Here is a 24668-nt window from a genome sequence, read left to right as displayed (position 1 = left end):
AAGGTTCACCAGATTGATTCCTGGGATGGCAGGTCTTTCATATGAAGAAAGACTGGATGAACTGGGCTTGTACTCGTTGGAATTTAGAAGATTGAGGGGGGATCTGATTGAAACGTATAAGATCCTAAAGGGATTGGACAGGCTAGATGCAGGAAGATTGTTCCCGATGTTGGGGAGGTCTAGAACGAGGGGTCACAGTTTGAGGATAGAGGGGAAGCCTTTTAGGACCGAGGTTAGGAAAAACTTCTTCACACAGAGAGTGGTGAATCTGTGGAATTCTCTGCCACAGCAAACTGTTGAGGCCAGTTCATTAGCTATGTTTAAAAGGAAGTTAGATATGGCCCTTGTGGCTACAGGGGTCAGGGGGTATGGAGGGAAGGCTGGGTTCTGAGTTGGATGATCAGCCATGATCATAATAAATGGCGGTGCAGGCTCGAAGGGCCGAATGGCCTACTCCTGCACCTATTTTCTATGTTTCTATGTAAAATGCTGGAGGAACTCAGCAGGCCAGACACGATTTATGGAAAAAAAAGGTACAGTTGACGTTTCAGGCCAAGACGTTTGGGTCCTGGCAAAGGGTCTCAGCCCGACAAGTTAACTGTACCTTTTTTCCCCCCCATAGGTGCTGCTTGGCCTGCTGAGTTCCTTTGTCCATCTATCCAATTCAGCATCCTGCTTAGCTCTAACATTTTGTTTCACCTTTTATGACCGACTACCAAAGTGTTAATTGCCAGGATAACCTTTCTATGCCATTTGACTCTCTACCTTTTTCTCCCTAGATTTAGTTACTCCTTAGAAAGGTACATGTTTTGGCCAAATATTCTGTCATAACAACAGCTCATGAATATAGTGGGATATAGTGAACAAGAAGAATCTCCAAATGTATTCTCTAAAAAATTGTAAGAACCCATTCTTGCACTTTCTCGTGTTTTACTAGATTAAGCATTGAATTATTGATTTAATTTTCTTTATATAAATATAAAAAGATTTTGCAGTGGGTTGTAGACTGAGCCAGCTCTGACACGAACATAGATGCCCCCACCAGACATCTTCAAAAGGTGGTGTCTTAAGGTGGCAGCGCCTACCAAGGACCCTCATCACCTGGGTCATGCCCTCTTCATATGACCAGCCTTGGGGGCTTGGAGGATGGGGTGGGAGGTATAGGAGCTGAAGACACACACTCCACAAACTTAAGAACAGCTTCTTCCCCTCCACCATGAAACCTATCTCATTATTCCTCTTTTGCCCAATTTGTTTACTTTGATAACCTGTAGAATATTTTCATGTCTTGCACTGTACTACTGCTGTAAAACACACTTCATGACATAGGTCGGGGTAAACAAACCTGACTCTGGAATTTATAGGGGATTTGTGGGGAGGGGTGATGTTAAAAGGTAATCATCAGGAAAACAATGCTACCTGATTACCCTCTCCTTAAACTTGGCATCACAGATCAAAATTATTATGCCTCTTTTACTGCAGGAATTAGATTGTAGATTGACGTTTCTGTATGAGGCTTTGTGTTACAACCAATGCTATAGAGTGCATTTCTAATTAAAACAAAATGTTTTAGTGAGTATAACAATATTTCTTTTTTCTCTGTGCAAAATTCCTGCTACTCAATTTTTTATAACTTAATACAATCAACTTACACCGGGATCTTCCTGGTCGACTGGCGACGATACAAAATTGGATTATATTTGAGACCTAACAAATATTCAGCTCCTTGAACTTCTTCAATCAGTATTTGCATTTCTCCCCCAATATTTTAGAGATTAAGCTCCGAACAGGCCCTTACAGCCCAAAAGACTACACTACTCAGCAACCCACCTATTTAACACCAGCCAAACACAGGATAATTTACAATGGCCAATTAACCTACTAACTGGTACATCTTTGGACCATGAGAGGAAACCAGAACACCCAGAGGAAACCCAGATATTCACATGGAGAACATACAAGCTCTTTACAGACAGCATTGAAATTGAACCCCAAACTATGGAATGCTCCAAGCTATAATAATGTCACTTTAACCACTAATCTACCATGGTGTCCCAAGAAAAATGCTCATCTTCCCTTCATCTTAAAATCAGTTGAATGGCAACAGGTAATGGATATATGGCAGAGGTTCCAGTGAAAATACAGCAACAAAAAAAAACAGGCTAAAGCCTCAAAAAAGAGCAAGTTGCTAACTCAGAAAGAGTGGGAAATTCTGAAGGACGTATCATCTACCAAAATACACCAACATCAACAGAGGCCAGAGATGAAGCTCTTTGTATCCTTCTGCTAACCACTCACAAAGTTCAAAGTATGTTATTAATGAATACAACCATGAGATTTGTCCTCTTGCAGACAGTTACCAAAGAAATGCAATAGAACCCATTACAAAAACCCTACACAAAGACTGCCAAACACCCAATGTGAGAAAAAAAGAACAAATCGTGCAAATAATAAAAGAATTAAACAAATAACACGCAGAACATGAACTGCAGAGTCCCTGAAAGGAAGTCCATAGCCACAGAGCTAATTCAGTTCTGCAACAATTCCAGGAGTCTGATAACTGCAGGTTTATTAAACTGTTAAATGATTGCACTGCAAAAATATCATAATCTTGGCTAAATTGTTGTAGCTTTCTTGCATAGTCTACTTCTATCCAATTTTGTTCATATGAATGGCAACCAGAATTTGGTATTTGAATGCAATATCCAACTGTAACTGAACAGAAGTTTTTAAATACAGTGGATTCTGATTAATTGGGGCAAATCAGGAACAGTGCATTTTGGCCCAATTAAATGGCTGCCCATTTAGTGTAAGTTTCCAGGAAACAGTTAAAAAGGTGTTTAAAAAAAAGACAAATGGAGAAACAAATGATGTATTTAAATAAAACACAGATCAAATTAGAGCACTACCAATAATACTACAGAACTGTGTATTAGTTCCTAATAGTTATCAAATTACACAATGAACAAAATCAATGCAGACACCGACTGAGTTCAGTTCATACAATGCTATTGATGATTGCATCCTCTAAATCTTCATTTCATTATAACATTCATGGTGATTGTCGATATCTTCAAATTCTTCATAGTTCCTGACTTGTTGAAGTCATGAAATCATTTCATTTTCACTCTCTGCTGTTTCTGGCATCTCCAAGCCTGAATGCTTGAAATTGTAGTGAACAAAACGGTTCTGAACCATCTTACTGCTTATTTCTCACCAGCGATCTGTCACAAAAATCATTGCTTTTTGAATACAAACACACACAACTGACGCTATTTAAAATGTTTTTGCTCCAAATACAAGTGCGCGTGATTGACCTCTAATTAGGATCTGTTGGGCAACAGTCCCCTACCCCAATTAAGTGGCATAGTGTCCCAAATATATGAAGGGATTCCCAGCAATATTCTCAATTACTTATTGTTCTTTAAGTTATCCCAAATAAGCATCTGCTCTGATTAACCAATGGCCCAATTAACTGGACTCTGCTGTAACCGAAAGCTAAGATGCCCTCAAAGTGGAAAGCCTCCAGATCATACCAATATATCTTTCTACTGTGTTTCGAATTACCTCCAACATTACTAGGGGATACTATGCTACAGTCATGGATTTCCTGCTTATGAAGTTGCATGCACAAAGATTTCCCAGCCCTGGTGTACTATGATTAGGGATACCAACCCATCCAAACATCTGGGAGAAAACCAGAGCACAGATGTATCCCTGGCTGCTGTCAGCATATAATTATGGGCTGCTGCCAAACAGCAAAGTTCTTAAGCCTTTAAACAGTCCTGACATGAGGGACAGAAAATGTTAATAAGGATCTAAGAACCACATGATTGCCAAAGGTTCTCCAGGGGTTCCAAGGCACTAATTTTATCAGGTGTCAAACAGAAATGGAACTGGAAGTTTCCAAGCACCCATTCTATTCATCCTTGTACCAATGAGGATTCAAATCTAAGGTGATGCCCAATAAGCTGTGTGGGATACTAAAATGTAAGTAAAATGCAGAAATTTGTGTCCCTACCCTCTCCCCCTATTCACTCTGATTGATTAAAGTAGCAAAGAAGAAAATTTCCTCTATGAAGCTTAAAATTATTAGTGAAGCACACAGTCTGTTATTATCAAACCCCATGGTAAACAATTACTGCACTGTGCCCATTCAAGAAGTACTTAAATTAGCACTGCTTTGGTCACTCAATAAGCCAATTAAAATTAAACCAAACAAGTCTACTATCTTCATAAATTGATGTGAAATGAAATTTGCGGTACTATAACTCTCCCTCTTTCAATTAGGAACAGATCAACTCTTTGAAATACTATATATATATATATAAAAATATATATAAAGAAAAAAAGTCCTACAGTATTATATGCTTCAGCTCTGGAACTGTCAATTCTTGGAGTTTTTTTTCTCATAGGTGTTTTAATGAGTAATTGTTAGATTACAATATCAGAAATTACACATGGATTTGGAAATGAAGCAACACGATGAACGGTTTGCAGCTGGATGATTCACCAGGGTACAAGAGCCACGTGGGCAATGGTTTAGATAGTCTGGGCTTGAAATATGAAGTTAACACAATCCAATTGCTCTCTCTGGATAACGACCATTAAGAGTGCAAAAGACTTTTTACAGTTATCAATTCTCATGAGTTTGCTCTTCAATATGCACACACTAATTAAGTTCATCACAAATCACTTTTTTTCAAATTTCTCTTCTTATTCCTTTCTCAGAAGATACTAACATGCTGGGGTACAGTTCCATGAGTCTGCCAGTAATTAAAACTAAATTGATTAACCATCCTGTGAGCCAGAATAATATGCTATTCAGCTATCGTGCTTAACAGGAAAATTTGTTCAATGACTGCACACATTTTCAGCATGTGCATGTGAAGTGGGTAACCTGGGCAAATACTTCCATCTCCTACATCAAGAAAACCATCAAAAAACAGGCTGCAATTAATGCCTAAGCTGTCAGCAACCAATCCAGCACCAATGGTTCACATCTTTCAACCAAGCCCTGGAGCAGTTATCAACTGTGCATTGCAGGTTTAATTGGATTAATCCAGGCCATACTTTTGTAAATATGGCAACATAACATTCTACCTCACATAGTTTATCAAATAAGTAAGTACCAGGTGCATGCTACGAAAGTTAAGCACACTCTTTGGATGGGATTGAGTTTGTCAAATGTAATCAGGAAAGTTTCCTTAATCGGTACGTAGAGGGAGTGTGATACTAAATCTCCCATAAGAGATTGAGACAGGACAAGTGACAGAAGTTTGTGAAGGGGGTCATTTTGCATCTAGTGATTATAATGCCACTAGTTTCAAGGTAATTATGGAGGATTGGTCTGGTCCTCAGGTTAAGTTTCTAAATTGGAGAAAAATTTGATGGTATCAGAAAGAATCTACCAAATGCAGATAGGGACAGGTTGTTTTCTGGCAAAAGTGTATATGACAAGTGGGACACCTTCAAAAGTGAAATTTTTAGAGTAGAGAGTTTGCATGTCCTATCAGAATAAAAGACAAGGATAACAGATTTAGGCAACCTTGGTTATTGAGAAATTTTGAGGCTTTCGCTAAGAAAAAAGATGTATAGCCAGTATAGGTAGGAAGGAGCAAATGAAGTACTTGAGAATTATAAAAAAAAATGTAAGGGAAAACTTAATAAGGAAATCAAGAGGGATAAAAGAAGACATTAAGTTGTTCTAGCAGACATGGTGAAGGAGAATCCCAAGGGCTTCTACAGATACACTAAGAGCAAAGGGATAGCAAGGGACAAAATTGTGGCAATCTATGCCGAGAGCCAAAAGTTCAGATGCGCCATACAACTCTTGTAAAAATATGCTAATACAGAACTGATGCGTGAAAAATTTGACGCATGGAATGTAAAAGGTTGGCCACCCCCGTCTTAAATGGATTTTTGCATCTGTATTTACTCAGCAGACAGAGACAGTCTATAGATATGAGGCAAAAGAGCAGTGAGGTCATGGACCTTAGTTTGCTGTCGAGGCAAATTAGGGGTGGACAAATCCCCAGGGCCTGACAAGGTGTTGTCCAGATCCCGTGGGAGGCGAGTGCTGAAATTGCAGCAGCCCTAGCCGAGACGTTTAAAACATCCTTAGCCATGGGTGAGATGCCAGAGGATTGGAGGACAGGTAATGGCGCTCCACTGTTTGAGAACGGGTGTAAGAATAAACCAAGAAATTATAGGCTGGTGAGCCTGACATCAGTAGTGCTTAAGTTATTGGAAGATATTCTAAGGAACCAGATGTATAAGTTATTGGATAGACCGGGACTTATTAGGAATGGCCAACGTGACTTCGAGCGTGTTTGTATCTGACTAATCTCAGAGTTTTTTTGAGGAAGTTACCAGGAAAGTTGAAGGCAGAAAGGCAGTGGATGTTACCTACATAGACTTTAGCAAGGCCCTTGACAAGGTCCTGCGTGGGAGGATGGTCAAGAAGGTTCAGTCGCTTGCCTTAATTGGATTAGACACTGGCTTTGCAGGAGAAGCCAGAGATTGCTAGTAGGTGGTTGCCTCTCTGACTGAAGGCCTGTGACTGCTGGTGTGCTGCAGGGATTCGTGGTGGATCCATTGTTGTTTGCATTCTATATGAACTATCTGGAAGATAATGCAGTAAACTTGATCAGCAAATTTGCAGATGACACCAAGATTGGGGTGCAGCTGAGAGTGAGGAAGACTATCAAAGCTTGCAGTGAGATCTAGATCAGCTGGAAAGAAGGGGTAAAAAAAAAAGGGCAGATGGAATTTAATGTAGATAAGTGTGAGATGTTGCTCTTTGGGAGGGCTGGGTAGGACTAATAAACTGAGCAGTAGGGCACTAAGGAGTATGGTAGCACAGAAAGGATCTGGGAATACAGGTCCATAATTCCTTGAAAGTGGCATCACAAATAGATAGGGTCACAAAGAAAGCTTTGGGCACACTGGCCTTCAGAGTACTGTGTACGGGAGTTGGAATGTTATATTGAATTTGAATTGGTGAGGCTTAATTTGGAGTATAGTGTGCAATTTTCTACCTGCCTACAGGAGTGTCATAAATAAGGTTGAAAGAGTACATAGAAAATTTTCAAGAATGGTGCCAGGACTTGAGGACCTGAGTTATATGAAAAGATTAAATGAGATTGAACTTTATTCCCTAAAACGTAGAAGAGTGAGGGGAGATTTGATAGAGGGATACAAAATTATGAGCGCTATAGATAGGGTAAATACAAGCAGGCTATTTCCACTGAGGTTGGGTGAAACTAGAATTGGAGATTATGGGTTAAGGGTGAAAGGTGAAATGTTAGACCAGAACATGAGGGGGATCTTCTTCACTCGGAAGATGGTGCAAGAGTGGAATAATCTGCCAGAAGCGGTGGATGTGGGTTTGATTTCAAAATTTAAGGGAAATTTGGATAGGTACATGGATGGGAGGGCTATGGAGAGCTATGGTTCAGGTGCAAGTCAATGGGAATGGGTAGATCAATAGTTCAGCACAGACTAGATGGGCAGAAAAGCCTGCTTCTGTGCTGCAGTTGTTCTAAGACTCTATGAATTAGAATTGGTTTCTTATTGTCACATGTACCAAGGTATAGTGAAAAGCTTGTCTTGCATACTGTTCACACAGATCAGATCATTATTCAGTGTATTGAGGCAGAACAATGTAAAACAATAGCGATGCAGAACAAAGTGTAAAAGCTACAGATGCAGTGCAGGTAAACAATGAAGGGCAAGATCATAACATGGTAGATTAGTATCTTACTTAAATTGTTAAGTGGCCCTAATGGTGCAATGTTTAATGCTCAGCATGCTGTGTGCTAGTATGGAGCAAGTTAGCTCAACACAAAGGGAAGCACAGCAGGTGATTACACCCGCTTCCATGTCCCTGGTAAATTGTGAGAAAATTACTTGATTACCTAGACTTCCTGGAAATGACAATGCAAATAGAAGGCAGTTATACCATTCAGCATGCCAGTGGTTTCAAAATGCTGTTCCTTTCTTCCTCTGCCATGTTCTTACATATGAATATACAAGTTAGGAACAGGAGCAGGCTACTCCGCTCCTCAAGATTGCTCCGCCATGCAATACAATCACAGGTGGAAAGTTGTAAACTCCACTCTGCATTTTTTCTGCACCAGGTAACTTTTCATTTCCTTGCTTGTCAAGACCTTAAAAGTTACTCAAAGACTGCTTCCACCACCTTTCAAGGTATTAGTTGCAAACCTTCTCTGAAACATTTTCCAACACATAAACAACCATTCTTAAATAAGGAAATGAATATCATACATAGTACTCCAAATGTGGTTTCCAAATGCTTTATGCAAGTGAAACATTAATTCATAATCTGCATGTTCAATATCTCCAGCAACAAACAAGAACATTCAGTTATCTTTACTATACCTACATACTAGGTGTTTATAAATTGGATACCAGGACACTCACATCTTCTGGTTCTCTGTGGCTTGAATCTTTCACTTTTTATATAATATGCTTCATTTTTTAGCTGTTCTACAATAATGCACAATTACTATTTTCCCAATGTTATGCTCTTTTACCAGACCTTTGGCCATTTACTTAATCTACTCATTTCTCTTGATAATTTACCTTTTTAGCCATTTTATCTTATTAGCAAATTGAACCTTCATCCAACCAACATTGAGGTTCCAGCACTGGTACCTGTGGAATACCACTTGTGTCTCCTGGTCCAACCACAGTGAACTCCATGGCCAAGAAACCTCACTAGTGCCTTTACTTTTTCAAGAGGTTAAAGGAATTTGGCATATCCCCTTCGACCTTCACCAATTTTTATTACTGTACCATAGAAAGCATCCTATCCAGATGCATCATGACTTGGTATGGCAATTGTTCTGCCCATGACCACAAGAAACTACACAGTCACAAACATAATGCAGTAAAGCAGACAACATACATTAAGACCACATAATCCTGGATATTCTCTCCTTTTCTCCCTCCCATCAGGCAGAAGGTACAAAAAGCCTAAAAGCAGGTACCACCTGGCTAAAGGATATCTTCTATCCCACTGTACTAAGAGGCCATTCAACAGTCTTATAACAATCAGATGAATTCCTGACCTCATAAATCTACCTCATTGTGGCCTTGCACCTTATTATCTGCCTGACCTGTAATTGCTTTTCCCCTTGTACTACCTCAACGCACTATAATAATGAACATTATACATATTACATATAATGAATATTATATGAATGGCATGCAAAACAGTTTGTGAAAATAATACACCAATTTATTTGTTACAGATTGCCACCTGAAATATAGCCAATTATGCCCACTTTGATTCTTGTCAGACTGTTCAAACACGAGTTTCCTCTCATAACACCAAAGTGACATTCTCTGATTACCTAGAGTTTTCCATTTGCTCAATAATGCAACACTTCCAGAATGGCAAACTATCAGGACTGTTACACCCTTCCCTTTTGACTAGAGGAGTTACATTTGTGACTTTCTACTCTAATTGCACCCTCCTGAATCCAGCTAATTTTGGAAAAATAAACTGATCGACCAGCCACTCTTTGAAGATGAAGGTCATCAGGACCCAGGGAATTGTCAGTCTGCACCTCCAACTATTTGCCCCGTACCAGTTCTCCAATGAATGAAATTTTCAATGAGCCCCTCTCTCCTTTGCAATTCCTGATATTTATGGGATCATAATTGTGACTCCCAAAGCAAAGATATAAGCAAAACACTTGTTATCCCCTTATATCTGATTATTAATTCCCAAGGCTGAATTCTCTGTGATCAACGGTCACTTTGTTAATACTCCTATTTTTAAATATTGACTGCTTCAAACTTTTATTGTTCTCATACTTCTTACTAGCTTTCCATCATTTATGTTTCCTTTCTCATTAAATTTTTAGTTGTTTTGTCTTTGTTTTTCTGTCCAATTTTCTGTCCTGCTGCCTGTAGTCACACAAATACACTCAGTGGCCACTGTATTAGGTACCTCCTGTATCTAATAAAGTGGCCACTGAGTGTATGTTCATGGTCTTCTGCTGCTGAAGCCCATTGACTTCTAGCCCATTCACTTTGACATATTGTGCATTCAGAGATGCCCTTCTGCACACAACTGTTGCAACACATAGTTATTAGAGTTGCTGTCACCTTCCCGTCTGGCCATTCTCCTCCAACCTCTCTCATTAGCAAGGCATTTTCACCCACAGAACTGCTGCTCACTGGATTTTTCTTTTTATTTCTCACAGCATTTTCTGTAAACTATAGAGACTGCTCTGTGTGAAAAACCCAGCAGATACTTAAAACAACCCCATCTGGCACCAACAATCATTCAAAGTCTCTTGGATCACATTGCTTCCCCATTCTGATGTTTGACTCAGAACAACAACGCAACCTCTTGACCATGTCTCCAGGATTTTATGCAGAGTTTCTGCCATGTGACTGTTGATTAGATATTTGCATTAACAAGCAGTTGTACCTAATAAAGAAGCCACTGAATGTATATGCTGTTATTAAAGTTTAAGAGTGGCAGTGCATGTCGCTCTCGCTTTCAGCTTCCACCACTGGCTAGCTGTCTTGTGAAAAGGAACGGGTAAATCTCTCCCTGCCAGTACATAGCCTCTCCAACTGTAAGCCTCATGTAGTGCCTCCTTGCTGGCGACACACAGGAACCGAATTCCTTTCGGACGCAGGTTGAGTAAACCCAGACAGCAAATCCGGAGTGGAGCCCCTAAGGCAGCTGAACATCATTGAACCTCCTTCTGGCAGCTCCTGCAGCCAAGCTGGTGTCAAACATACTGCTTCACAAGCTTTCCTTTGGACCACACTGGTGAGGCTGAGAAGGGGATCTTGACGACTGGGCATCCCAGGATCTCCATTCCTTCCACCCAGGCTTGTGATGATGACCATCATCACCCATTCTCCTTCGAGACAGATGGATGCTAACCAGCCAAAGTTTAAGACCATTTAAAAGTTTTTTTAGTTAACAATGGATGGTGGGTTAGAATGTTTGTTTCTTATTGAAATATAGCTGTGCTGTGTATTCCGGAATATTCCTTTAAATATCTGATGCTGCGTCACCACTGACTAGTCCTTTGAACTAATTTGCCAGTTTGTTTTAGCTAAGTCCAATACCACACCCTCATAATCACATTATTTAAGTCAAAATGGTAAGTGTGGACTTATTTCTCCTTCTTTCAAGCTGAATGTAAAATGTAATCATATTATGACTGGTGTCACATAGGGGCATCTTTATGATGAGGTCATTAAGTACCCCATCTCATTGCACAGTATCAAATATAGTATAACCTGCTCTCCACAATACCATGAAGTCTTCATCCAAGCTACTTTTGACCATCCCATTTTTCTAGTCTAGACATAGTCTAAGTGATAAAATACCCCTATAATGTTGCCAAAATATTATTACAAGTTCCCACCGGACTATAAACTACTGTGTGGATATTGGGGAATCAGTACTGTACTCTAACAAATGAGTTCTTGTTTTTATTATTTCTCTTTCCCCACTCGAACTCTATCCGTATCCTGGTTTTCTGAACGTAGGTTACCCCCCTGTGGTGCCACGACCATTATTCATTAACAGAACTATTCTTGGATCTTCCCATTTCCTAATATTCTTATATAAGCATATCCTTCAACATTCAGGTCCCAATTCTACTTCATCCAAAGGCTACTGGATCAAATTTATCTCTGTTTGGACTCCCAATTCTCCCATTTTGTTTCAAGTACTATGTGTGCTCAGATACAAGGCCAATAGTTTCATATTTTATTTTTCTAACCTCTAGCCTTATTGCTCTTAGATGTGTATGCCCCAACCCGTCCTGCCATGGCCTGCTTATCGTTTCTATATTAGTACCCCTGTCTCTAGCCACGCCACTACTCTTTGACCCGTGCTCTAATACCTAGGGTAACATCAGTGTAGTTCTCTAATTCTTCAAAGTTATTTTTGAACCCTTTTCTACTATGGTACTGACTACAATGCCTTAGTGAATATCAAATAAAATCTCACCTTCCCTTTGGTCCTTTCATCAGCCTTAATTCTCTGTCCAACTCTCCCATCAGTTAAAATAGTTTCTATTGGAAATCATGGGAATAATTTTTGTGAAATTTTGGACAAGATGATTAAACTGACCAAGTAGCATCTCCATTGAATGCAAGGATTAAGGTTGTGGTATAGGAAAGCTACTAATGGCTACACAAATCTATATGACTAGGACAAATCACAGAGGGTGACATTGATCTTGTAAGTGATGATAAAAGAGCAGTGGCTCATTTTATACTTTAATTTTTATTTTCTGTCTGTGTGCAAAACTACTGATTAGCTATCATTTATACTGCACTATCAACTTCACCACTGCTAACTTCAGGAAAGGGAAGTTGGAGGACGAGGAATAAAGAAAAATCACAGGAGGGCACCTGTGATTTGTTAATTGCCTACAATAATACCAAAATGAAAAATGAATCAAACCGCATGATTTCAGGCTCTTAGTCTGATTACTGACTTTTTCTATAAATAAACTTAACTAATGGTGTACTGAAACCAACATCCCTTACACCATGAGCTACATATTCTCCTTCTTCTATGCGTTTATGATACAGGTTTTCAGTGTTAAAGCCTTGCTAGAATTGGACCAGAACTGTACAATTTGATCAAATATAAAGTAACTTTGTATGAAATGTCAGTGCCAGTGCAGGAACAAAAGATCTCACACACACACACACACACACACACACACACACACACACACACACACAACTTAATATGCCATGAAGTGTATGGTATCTCACTGAAAACAGCTTCACATTCCATACTTACCACTAATCCTAGCACCAAGGTTCGCACTCTCTCGCCAATTTCTGGTGAAATATCATTGCCAAATTGCTGCAAGGTTGTTAGAAACCTCTTCAGCTTGCTGAGCTGTCGAGCACCACAGGCTGGTGGCAGCTGCTGATTTGCCAGCGTGGAAGAGGCAGAAGAAGAGGTTCCATTACTGAAGCCGTTTGGAGGAGAGGGTGCACCATTCAATGCAGTAGGTGAGTGACTGTTGCCATTTGTTACTGAAAAAAAAAAGTAGGAATTTAAGAAAAAAATTACCCTCTGTCTTGAGAATAGATTACTCCACTCAATTAATAAGAACAAGACACCATGTTATAAAAGCAATAACCTTGCAAACAATGACAAGGAAACTTTCTCCCACCATATGTCAAGCAGGCCAATAACAACTGTTTTTTTTGTAGCATGTCTCAGTTACGTATATTAAAAAAGTTTCCAGAACAAGAATTCTACTTCTTACATATGCTACACAGCACTGAATAAGCCCAGGCTGAATTCTACTTTGCTTTTGCTTGGGAGGATACGTCCAGTATGGAAACATCTGAAAATAGCATTGTCAGTCTAAAGTAAAACAGGTGTACAGTTCCAATACTAGGCCAAGTACGAAGGTTATATTTATCAAAGCACCTGCCAGAACAGCTCCACTGAGACGGTCAGGGTTAAAGCACAACAGGGACTAAAATAAATAAATAGATACATTCAATCCCAAAAGCATATCAGAAGTTAATTCAAAGAGTTTTGACTTTCGGACTGATTTACAGCATTACATTACTTAACTTAAAATTATCGCACATTCCTTGCACTTCGTCTTTTCATTTGATCTGCCACTCACTCATCAGGTTTCCCCTCGTATATTCTGTTCTTTCTCATCCCCATCTAACTTGCATACTTTCTGTAAATATATGCAAAACTGAAGAATAATAAAGACCAATAAAATATGAATATTAATATTTATCATTACATGTTGTTGGTGTGAATGAGCTAGTTCGAGGTGCTCCTTGGTTGTTTGGAGGAGGTGGCATTGTTGGAGGTGTCAACCTGGATTGTGTTTTTACATCTGCAGGGGAGTCTGGCATCGTGGAGCGCTTCTCACTGTGATCTGTCAGAAGCAAAAGAGCACTGATATTATTTTTTGTTATCTCTGGCTCAAGAAACTGCTGTATATTGTCATTCTAGTGCTCCACAACCCTGGACAAAATAGCAGTTTCAACTTCGATCAATATGCAAAATGGAGGCATATCACAGATGGTGTCAGCTCATTATTAACATGGAGGATATGCTTCTATTTCCTAGCTTAAAGATACATAGATAATTCCTTGCATGGAACTTCATTCCGTTTAAATAAACTCTTCCTGGATTAATGTCTAATATTACCAAAAGTAACGATGAATCAAAACTCTTGAGAAATTTGATAGACTTATGCTACACGCATGTAAACCTCTGGCACTTTGAACAAAATACAACATTCCTGTGGTAACACCCTCCAATTTTATATTGCTTTGGCTGAGAGGGCACTGAATGGTATTTAACCATATACTTTGCGGTCCTGAAACTTATGACTCATGATAAGTAAAAAAGGTACACATGGAAAATTATAGTTGCAATATTATACTAAATAAAATGCAAACATACAATGTAAAATTTTAATAAATAATGGACCACAATTTAAAGTCTGAAAAATGTTGTATAATATATTCAGTAGACTATCATAGATGATCATAGATTATTCTACACCTTCATTAACAATAAACTACAATTAATACTTACACAATATTATCAACCATTTCAATGTACTGCACTTTTTACCTGTGTCAAGTTTTAAAAGCTGATTATCATGTTTCACTTTGAATCAGCTGATACGAGATATTTCACAGAGAGCCTCCCTCATTCTTTGAGTTCTTGCTTCTGAACAAATATTTAGATATCACAGATATTTTGAAATGAAAGTATACTGCCTTCTTCTACCTTTTCTTATTTTTCCTCAGTATGATGATTAATTTCCTATTTGCTTCAAACCCCTGTTTTTTTTATTTTTTTTTATTTTCATCCATTGCAAAGTCTTTCCCCACTTTGACCTAATCTATGATTTTCTCATTTTCAGAAGTAAAGCAGTCATTTTATTTTGGCTTAACATGAATGTTGTGGGAGAGATGGAACCCAGTTGTGGAAAGAATGGAGGCCAGCCAAGGTCGAAGCATTAAGTAAATCCAAGTGAAAATGGAGACTCTGATCAGGACCTATTATGCAATTATTATGTTTAAAATGTTATTTCTTATCTTTGATATCAATCATATGTTAAGCATTTACATATAAAGCACATTATCTTACCTATAAATATAGACAGTCTTTGAACCACAAATAAAAACAATAGCTTTCGTGGAACAGAATGCCTTTTTTTGGCTTGTTGGACGGCTCATATTTAATTCAGGTTAAATAGTAGTTTGTCCATTGATTGGATAATCACTTCAAAATGCTTTGTGATTTGTTTATTTCAATAATTGATTGGTTACAAACCACCACAATATTAGAAACCAAGCAAAGTTTAAAATAGTGCATTAACACAAATATTCAGACACTAACTAGGCTGTATATTATGTTGGTTTAAAGATCATTTTTAATCGAACATCCTTTGGGAAAATAAACCCATGCTAACATTTCACCACCACCAAATGCTACCATTTACCTGTAATTACAACATTTCTTTCAGAAAATTAGGATCATGAAATGAAAAGATGTGAAATTGGTCTCCTGTGTTTTGTCACTTATATATCCAAGAAGGTTATGTTCTTATTCGTTCACTTAGTTTCAGAATATTCAAAGATCAATAATTAACTTTATACCCAGTCATCCTCTAACAGAGCATCCTGTGTATTCACCTTACTACCTCAAGTGTTCAAAATCACATGTTATAAATATTTTTCAGTCCTTAAACCCAAAACTAACAACCACATGTTACTCTAGACAGAGCAGTGAATTCAGTCTCTCCTAAATAAAAGGAAAATATTCCTGACATGCTGAGGTAGAGAGCTTGCCAGGGCTGGTTGGAAGATAACAGTGGGAACTGCAAGCCCATCTGGTTTCCATTCTGCTAACACTCATGGTGTACTGTTAAAGACCGTCCAGATAACCAGCTCCAAAACACAAGGGAGAGAAGCCTGTGGAATTAATCTGTTACTCATACAACAGACTCATATCCCTCACGCTTAAATATCACAGCATTCTACAAGTACTGAAGCATAAACTGTAATTATAAATCTGAAATCATGTTACTTCTATGTATCCCTGCACTTTAACACACACAATTAGTCCTAATACAGAACTTCCTTATGAAATCTGAAAGCTATCCAAAATAGTCACCCAAGCATCTCCATCTGCAGCACAGCTCTGCTGAGGATTAAAATTGCCTCCCCAACCCAGCAGACACACGCTTCTACTGTACTGACAGTTTGGTGTCAGCCAGGTTTCTTGTACAGCCAACCTGCCCTGGATCAGATGGAGCCAGAACCAAGAAGTCCTGCAAATTAAATGTATTGCCACCATCTGCAACTCATTCAGTGCTGTTTAACACAATCAATTCATGATGGAGATAATGCTGAAATAATGGGCCAGTCCTAAACCATATCCAAAAAAAAAGCAAGCTTCTAGTAAAGTTAGTGACTTGATGTAAACTCAGAAAACATGGCTCACGCCTTTGTAAGTAAGCTCCATTTACTCTAGGTAGCAGGATCATTCTGAATGATTCACTTTTTTTTAAACAAAGCAAAGCTACAATGGAAACTCACAAAAGGATCTTTTCAATTGAACATATCAGATCTTTCTGCAAAAATACATTATTTCTAATTTAAAAGCATAATTATGGGAATGTTTGCTTTGCTCCTCTTTCATTCCTCCAGAAACTGAAACAAATTTATTCAAAATGAAAGTGATTATTTTATTTTAAAGAATGGATTCATTTGCTATACAGTAATAGTATTTTTAATTAAAAGCATTATGGCCAAGCCTAAATAGAAACAAAAAGTTGAAAGCAAAAACATGCAATCTTTTTAATTTTGAGAAATGGCAAGTACTGACCAACTTTATGTTCAAGTTGGTTAAAGACAATTAAAAGACAGTAGCAAACTATGTAAATCAAGCTTCCTGCAGCTTTGAAAAATATTATCTATGTTCACAGATGAATGTGTACCAAATTCCTTTATCCCAACAGTCTCCAGTATGTGAAAATCTTCAATGTATATAGAGCAATTGGAAATCCTTCACTGCACGCAGCCTATATTAATTATTCAGTCTGGTTTAAACAAGGTGCTCTTTTATACAAAGGGCTGACTTGGTGGGGCTGGCTTTTCAGGGATTACACATGGTGTTCAAGTGCATAAAGTACTATATGCATCATATCTCCAAAAGCAGATATTTACAGGTTTTGAATAAAATGTCGAAGAATTCAAGGAATCTCACAAACATTTGCTGGAATATTTCAGCTTACCCACCCTCACTCCCACAAATTTCGCTGGATTTAATGTGCTAGTGCATTACTTCAGCAAAAAAAACAGTATATCTTAATTACAAAGTCGCCAGACTGAATTGAACAGTCATGTTTAGAACCGTTATCACCTACCAAGGGGGATAATTGGAAATGTCCTCAAACACAACCGAAGCTTATGCTGAAATTTAAAGCCAATATGTCAGGTTATGCCAAACACTAGGCACTGTGATACTTCTGGGCCTCCTCTCTAAGTGACTGGGTGTAGAGTAGTGTAAACCTTGCTGTGAGCCAAAAAGCTTGGGATGATGGCTCTGTAACCAATGCTGAAAATGTCTGCACTTGTGACCCCATCCCCTTAACTCATGCTGTTTGATAGTAATTATCCCTGTAATTAGAGGTTGGATAGGAGAATTGGTTTACGATTCTAATAGGACACTGGTAAGTCTGATTACAATCCAACCTGTATGTTTACATAAATAAGTAGATCCTCCAGTGCAGCAGATGCATAGGGTGCACGTCTCTTGTGATGTGTTAGAAAAGAATCTTGTCCTGTAGAACACAGGTGGAACATGCAAGACACAATCATCAAGATTCAAAGGCAGTCTTGGGAAGGAGAGCTCACTTGGTATGCAGAGGATGGTTCCTTGCCTTGAATACATTATGAACTTGCAGCATGCTAATATGCCATGCAATCATAAGCACCAGATGGAACAGTATGCCGTACATGTCCCATCAAACCTCTGCTTGTCAAGAAGATGTATTAGTGTCCCTGTACTGTTTTTTTTTCCTGCAATCCCCTCATTGTCCCCTAAGATTTACACATTTCTTAGCATTCGGTTCCTCAATCCCTGAAGTACATATCCCAGGGGCTGCCTCATCTGTACTAGGTGGTTCCAAAAGCAGTGTTATTCCATTATATTAAATAAGGTGAGGGCTATGGGACTTCAGCAGGCTATCTGCACAGTGCCTGTGGGAAAGCTACCAATTGCTGAAGCACAAAAGCCTGCTCAGATATTTTTTTAAAAGACAAGGTCAAAGGCTTTTTTAATTTAATTCCAGCATTAAAAAGCAAAAAGATGGAAGAATTCCTCTTCTAAGTCTATTCTGCTAACTATATTTTTTGTAAAAATAAAAAAAGGTATGTCCTTCTGAAAAAATTCCATATAGAATTTTAAAGAAATTTAAAAGTGTTCATCCATTATAATACAGATGTATAGCCCTAAATTTTGATGCAATAGACAAGCTGTGTTTTACAGATTGGATATAGCATTCAGTCCATTAACCCTTTGATTTACTTTGCTTTAGGCAACCTTTACTGCAAGTATATTTAGTTGGCTTGGAATATTCTATGTACAGCAATGCAAGACCAGTATTGTTTAACAAAAAAATGAAATGTTTTAAACCACAAAGCAATACTTAGGCAGAAAGCAAAAATACATACATACTTTGTGCATGTATTTGCATACATACTTCATGTAAAAACAATAAACAAAACTACTCCTTTAATGGTTATCTTTTATATTTAAAAAAATAACTAATTACAGAATGTGGACAGATTGTCCAAAACTAGATATTAAATATTGTAAACCCTTTGCCCTTTGTGAGATACTGCTTGCCTAAAGATGCCATATGTGACCCTCATGAAGCTTGTGGTCAGCCACTCTTCAAGATGCTGTGGAAGCAAGACTGCCACAGCATACCAGGTCTCTGGGACCCCAATATGAAAATCATTTGGCTCATTAGATTAATCAGCCTACTATAAGCAAAAAAGCTAATATTTTATTTTGTTTTTCGAGTGACTGGTATTATTTAAACACCTTGTTGAAGAAATGCAGAAAACCCTATCCTTAAGCCACAGGGAGAACTTGGTTCAACCTCTGAGCTCTCAGAATAAACCTCAACTAATTTTAGCCAAAAGTATTTTTACAGAAATAACAGAAAAGAAAAATATGGACATGTCATATTTCAAAACTACTGAAAAAAATCGGACGTGCCCACTAGAAAACAGATTGGCACCTTATAGACAAAGCACGATATGCTCCTTTGTTCATATTTATCAAAGTATAGCATGTACCTGGAATTCTCCACAACTTTAAATGTACATTTGCAGACTGTAGAAAGTATTTATTGAAAAATTAATTAAAAATCTATAAACCAATATACTGTTTATTTGAAGTATTTCTAACAGTACCATAGAAATCTGTGTTAAAATAATGTTTCTTCTGCAAATAAAATGCAGGCAAGTCTCCTACTTATTCAAAAAAAAAGGACTGGCGGCAGAATGGCTGTTTATTTCTACTGGGACCAGCTCAGTGCTGTCTGCAAGTATTTTGAAAATATCACATGACATAGCCATGTGTTAAAAATTACAGCCAGTTAAGTTCTCTGCTAAGAAAAATATGTGGACAATTTATGAAATGCGCCCCAGGATGGAGATGTCCTAAGTAGAACCAGATTTCGAAAACAGAACCAATTTTGAAATATAAAGAAAAAGAGCTGTGGCCACATCTGGACAGCAGAAGTTAAGAGGGTGGTCTGACCTAATGCCAGGCCATTTCTATTAGAACAGTATCATTTTGTACTACAATGACCATGATCACTGATGGTCTTTCACGGAAATGACCCTGAGCAATGCCAGATGCATTAAGGGTGCCGTATTTATAAGCCTGCATCTGTTCTTTCGAAGTACTGTACAGGGTTCACAAGATTTGCTTTGTGAAACTGTACACTATAGTAGCCTCCCTCACAAACACTCCCTTGTATACAACAGCCTGATAGGACACACAGTTTATTACATGGATATTCATGGGCAAACCACATCCAAAAGCACTTTTTTTTCATTATGTAGTGAAATATATGTTTGTAATTTACACAAGAACAATTTAAACACTAAAGATTAACACAAATGTTTGCTTACACTAACAAAAATTGCCCTTAAGGTTTTATTTCCCCCTTAAAGTCTTGGAAGAAACACAAGCATGATAGAAAGACTAAATGGAAATCCTGAAGAAGGCAATGTATAATTTTATTTATTTAAATAATTATGTCAGCCCCTTTGCCCTATTTACTGTAATTATGTTTAAAGAAGTTTTCTTGTGTTTTATAGCTAGCCCCTTAACTTTTTAAAAAAATATTCTCTAACACTGATGATGTTGATCAGATTTTGCTTTTAAACAATGAGATGTGGAAACAGACCTTATCAGGATACTGTTGCTTATTTTGAAGTCAAATCATGGCACCCAGCATGTATGTTTACTGGTCAAAGGATCACTTTAAATATTAAAAAAATCGTATTGTTCCAAATAACCAAGGATAAAAGCTCTCAGCACATCATCAACTTTAGAGTTGAAAGCAGTCAATGTTGTTAAACTTTAGAAAATACACCAAAATAGAAATTTTTCCCAAATTAGAAGTTGTATAGATAAGATAAAGTTTATGGACCTAATTGTACTTTTTTTAAAAAAAGCTACAATTACACATAGCTTTTTCTCAATGAGAGAGAAATTTGATAACAGTTGTAGAGGAAAATTTGTGGAGACGATCTTAACATATTGTATAAATGGATATCAAAAATAGTCAAGTGTCAGATATGCTCAAAAAGATTAAATCCCACACATGCTGTGGTTACACACATCTGTTATTAGCAGATTAAGTACATTACAAGGACTGACAGTACAGCACAGCACACCAGCTTTTACATATCACCGTGAAAACAATACAACCCATAGCAACTACTCAGGGGTAGAAACCGTAGCCTGAAATCCATTAACATAAATGTGTTGGAAACAAGCAGCATCCTATGCGAAGGCATGAGATTTAAGAGCTCAGTATGATGGTCAGAAATTTTCTAAATCCCCCAAGAAAAATATTCTTCAACAACTGGCAATACCTACACGTAGCAGAATAGACAAGCAGATACAGTTTCAAAACACCATCTGTGAAGAGTACTCTCCTTTAAACAGCAGCCACTTCTGGACTTCTAACCAAATAATCTGTAAACAAACAGCTGTGCACTTTCAGTTTCTCTTGATACATATTTTATCTTAAGACAATATAACATCATCAGCCACATGGCTTAACAATTCACACACAACATATAGCTAATAAAATGTGACATGTTGCATTCAAAACAAGATCTATCATCAAGGCAATAAATGATTATAATTTCACTTCTAGGTTGACAATTTCTAAAGCAAATATCCTGTCTATGTTACTAGCAGTCAGTGAAGAGGTCACTTCACACCACTCACCTGGCATTAGTGAATGAGCAACATACCTCTACTCTCTTCTGCGGAAAAAAAAGGAATACAGAACTAGAGTCAGTAGACCTACTGCCTCCCTGCTCTGGAATGATCAGAGAAAACTGACAGCCATAAGGCTGGCTGCGGCACCCTACCTAGAGGCAGGAAACTGGGTGCGTGCTTTTGCCAGGCATAGACAGATGGAGAGCTGACACTCCGAATTGTACTTGGAGCAGAAATGTGAATGATGGCAGGAGCACATGTGGCCTTGCACCAAGCCTAGTCTCTTCAGGCAGAACAATGACATGGATGTATGCACAAATTATCTCTGCCCGAGACCCTCATCTGATTTCTTTTACTGTATCTTTCTTACCAGGTCCAACGCAGAGGAGGGCAGGGAAGACGTCGGCCACAGGGGTATTTTCTTGTGAAGACTTCAGATAATCTGTGCCGTTCTCTAAAAAAACGGAAATATAAATCTTTGATTTGTTTGTCCCCACTCCTTACAATCCTTCCCCTATAATGCATGTAGTATTTCTTCTGCCTTCTTTACAGCATATGATTCACATGTGTCTGAATATAGATTCCACCAGCATTCAGCCTCTGTCAATGCAAATGCATTTTTTCCCTGTAGCCGCCTTAAACCGCTGATGAAATCCATGTGGGAACACAGGAAAAACTGACCTTTTTTTTGAGAGCGATGAATATGCTCTGTTCACATATGGATCAATCTATGGCTCTCTGACAACTGATGTCAGTTAACAAACACTCACAGCAGTACTGCAGCCAATAAGCTGTTTCCTAATGTAATGCAGCTCTTAAAGGGGGGGGGGGATGGAAATCCAGTGTAGTCAGGAGCACCTCAAAGGCTTATGAACAGAAATAATTGTCAGCTCTTCTTTAACAAACACCAGCTATCAAAGGATTACACAATAAGCATTTTTAATTTTTTTTTGTCTCTCGTCTTGCAGCGCCTCTTCTAAATGCCAGGTCCATATCCTCAAAACAGTAATTGTGGCTTCAGATTGATCCACATTAACATGGACCAATTCCTTAGGGATTCTCACCTAGTGGTTTATCAGTGAAAGGAATGACAAGACAAGAATGCTTATGCATTGGATACTCCTCTGGTGTTTTCTGGAACTGTCAGCTGCATCAGGCCTTTATCTCTAGGTTATTTAATTACAGGAAAGGTGCCACACATGTGGCAGCATCCCCCACTTTAGTTTAATCCAAGCGGCTGTAATTTGCAATCAGTACAATTCAGTGCACTTTAACTACTCTTGATATTAGTAGTAAGAAAAAAAATCATCATCTGTTGTCGTAAATCTGTGCATAAATTCGTCAGCACCCAAAAATAGAGCAACAGTCTGAAATAATGACAAGGTCAAACCAGGTGATCAGATTTAATTCAAGGCAACACCAAAGAGCACAATAAAGTCTGCAGCATAAATAGTAATGGATTCAGTTGAAATCTGAAAATTTAGTATCTTTTTAGTATTTGGTATTACTTTTTTCAACATTAATTTAATTTCAAATAAGGGAAGCTGAAAGTAAACAATTATTGTCATCGCTTGAGAAAAACTTTGCCTGCAATCACTCAATTATTCACATAATTAAATATTATCACCACGAAACTTACATACAAATGGACCTGGAATTACTAAAAATACTTAAACAAGAACTAGCTTTTAATACATATTTCAGGGAAGAAATGATCACCAAAAATATGCAAAGAATGGGGATCAGACAGGCACACGTTAAACGCACAGATTTTAAAAAAGGATAAAGACTTTAACAACTTTAAATTTTAAAACAAAATTTCTGCCACAGTGCTATGGAACACTAAATTAACTTTGAGATCAGCTATACACCACCTGCACCAGGATTTTTTTCTACAAGTTTCCTTAACTATAAATTGACAACATATACACTAAATTTGTGCCTCCTCAGTAGATATTAAGTGAGTTAATTCAAAAGAACTGACACCTCATTGACAGAAATTGAACGTAATACTCCCAACCAAATAGCTTTCTACCCCATCTGCTCCTGTTTCTTGTTGGGCTTTCATAGAGGAATTAATAGTTTCATATATTCAAGCCACCAAATAAAAGGACTCATTTAAGTTAGACTGCATTAACAAAAGAGGAAAAAGAATAATAATAAAAAAGGCAAAATGAATTCAAATAAAGCATTTTACTCTCAGAGTTTTGCTTTAACAAAGTTCAATGAAGCCCTTTCTGACTTTTGTGCAAGACTTGATAAACTGAATAACATAGCACTCAATGATGAGCCAATGATCAATTGATGAATGGTTATTAAGATCCCCTCATCTTATGGTAGGTCTTTCTACAAAATGCCACACCAGCTTGGAGGGCGGACTCACCAATGTACAAATTTCCTCGCTTGCTTGTTTCCCTTTCATTCTCGGACCACTGGTCATCAATTGGGCTGACATATTAGAAAATAATCTTTTATGGCCAAATGGTAGTGAACAGAAATGAAGGCATTAGTATGCTTTGAAATTCAAATCTCCCATTTTTGACTCTAAAGGGTCTGATTTTCCACACAGCTGGAAGCTATTAGTGGTTTCTTAAAGCCTCCTGCTGGCAAGGCTGACCCACCCATGTGAAATCTGTCAGGGAGGGACAACTCTCGCACTTCTTCATAAACAGGCCAGAAGAGTTCACTTTCCTGTGCTTCTACAGTACCACAGCTGAAGTGTTTCTCTACATGCACAATCATTTCACTGCTTTCCCCCCACCCTCCCTTCCTTCAACCCTTTATTATCTGACTGATGATGAGTTAGCTCTGCTGAAATGCAAGGGTGAGAGCTTATGCTTCAATTAACTTTCTTTCCTCTGTGCTGGATGCTGGAGATAAAATAAAATGTAAGGCTTACTATGTTGGTTACCATCTGGACCACTCTCTGAATGTTACCCCCACACCATACTGCACGTAAAATGTCAAGGTCTTCCCTCATTCTGTGAATTAAATTCATGTTTTATCTCTGTTTACACTTGGCTGAAATTGCCACTAATTAACTGTGTGGTATAAAGGTCTTGCACAATGTATAAAGATACAAGTTTTATAATGTCCCATCTTT

General features: G+C 38.1%; 1 protein-coding gene across 9 annotated transcripts in view; it reads right to left on the bottom strand.

The window, feature by feature from the left end:
- runx1t1 (RUNX1 partner transcriptional co-repressor 1) overlaps positions 1 to 24668 on the bottom strand; it is a 105148-nt gene that overhangs the window by 64593 nt on the left and 15887 nt on the right. For 5 of the 9 annotated variants that reach the window (XM_063061434.1, XM_063061408.1, XM_063061413.1 and 2 more), the window contains exons 2-4: positions 21936 to 22019; positions 13803 to 13940; positions 12824 to 13065 (exon numbers count right to left, since the gene is read on the bottom strand). In XM_063061434.1, coding sequence (XP_062917504.1) covers positions 12824 to 13065; positions 13803 to 13917 — 357 coding nt within the window. In that variant the 5' untranslated portion in view covers positions 13918 to 13940; positions 21936 to 22019. Of the gene's footprint in view, positions 1 to 12823; positions 13066 to 13802; positions 13941 to 21935; positions 22020 to 22246; positions 22275 to 24668 lie in introns of those variants that run through there. The other 4 variants (XM_063061442.1, XM_063061424.1, XM_063061450.1 and 1 more) reach the window with 2 other exon arrangements.

This window comes from Mobula hypostoma, chromosome 1 (assembly GCF_963921235.1).
Source record: "Mobula hypostoma chromosome 1, sMobHyp1.1, whole genome shotgun sequence".
NCBI lineage: Eukaryota > Metazoa > Chordata > Chondrichthyes > Myliobatiformes > Myliobatidae > Mobula > Mobula hypostoma.
This window is presented reverse-complemented; position numbering and strand designations above follow the sequence as displayed.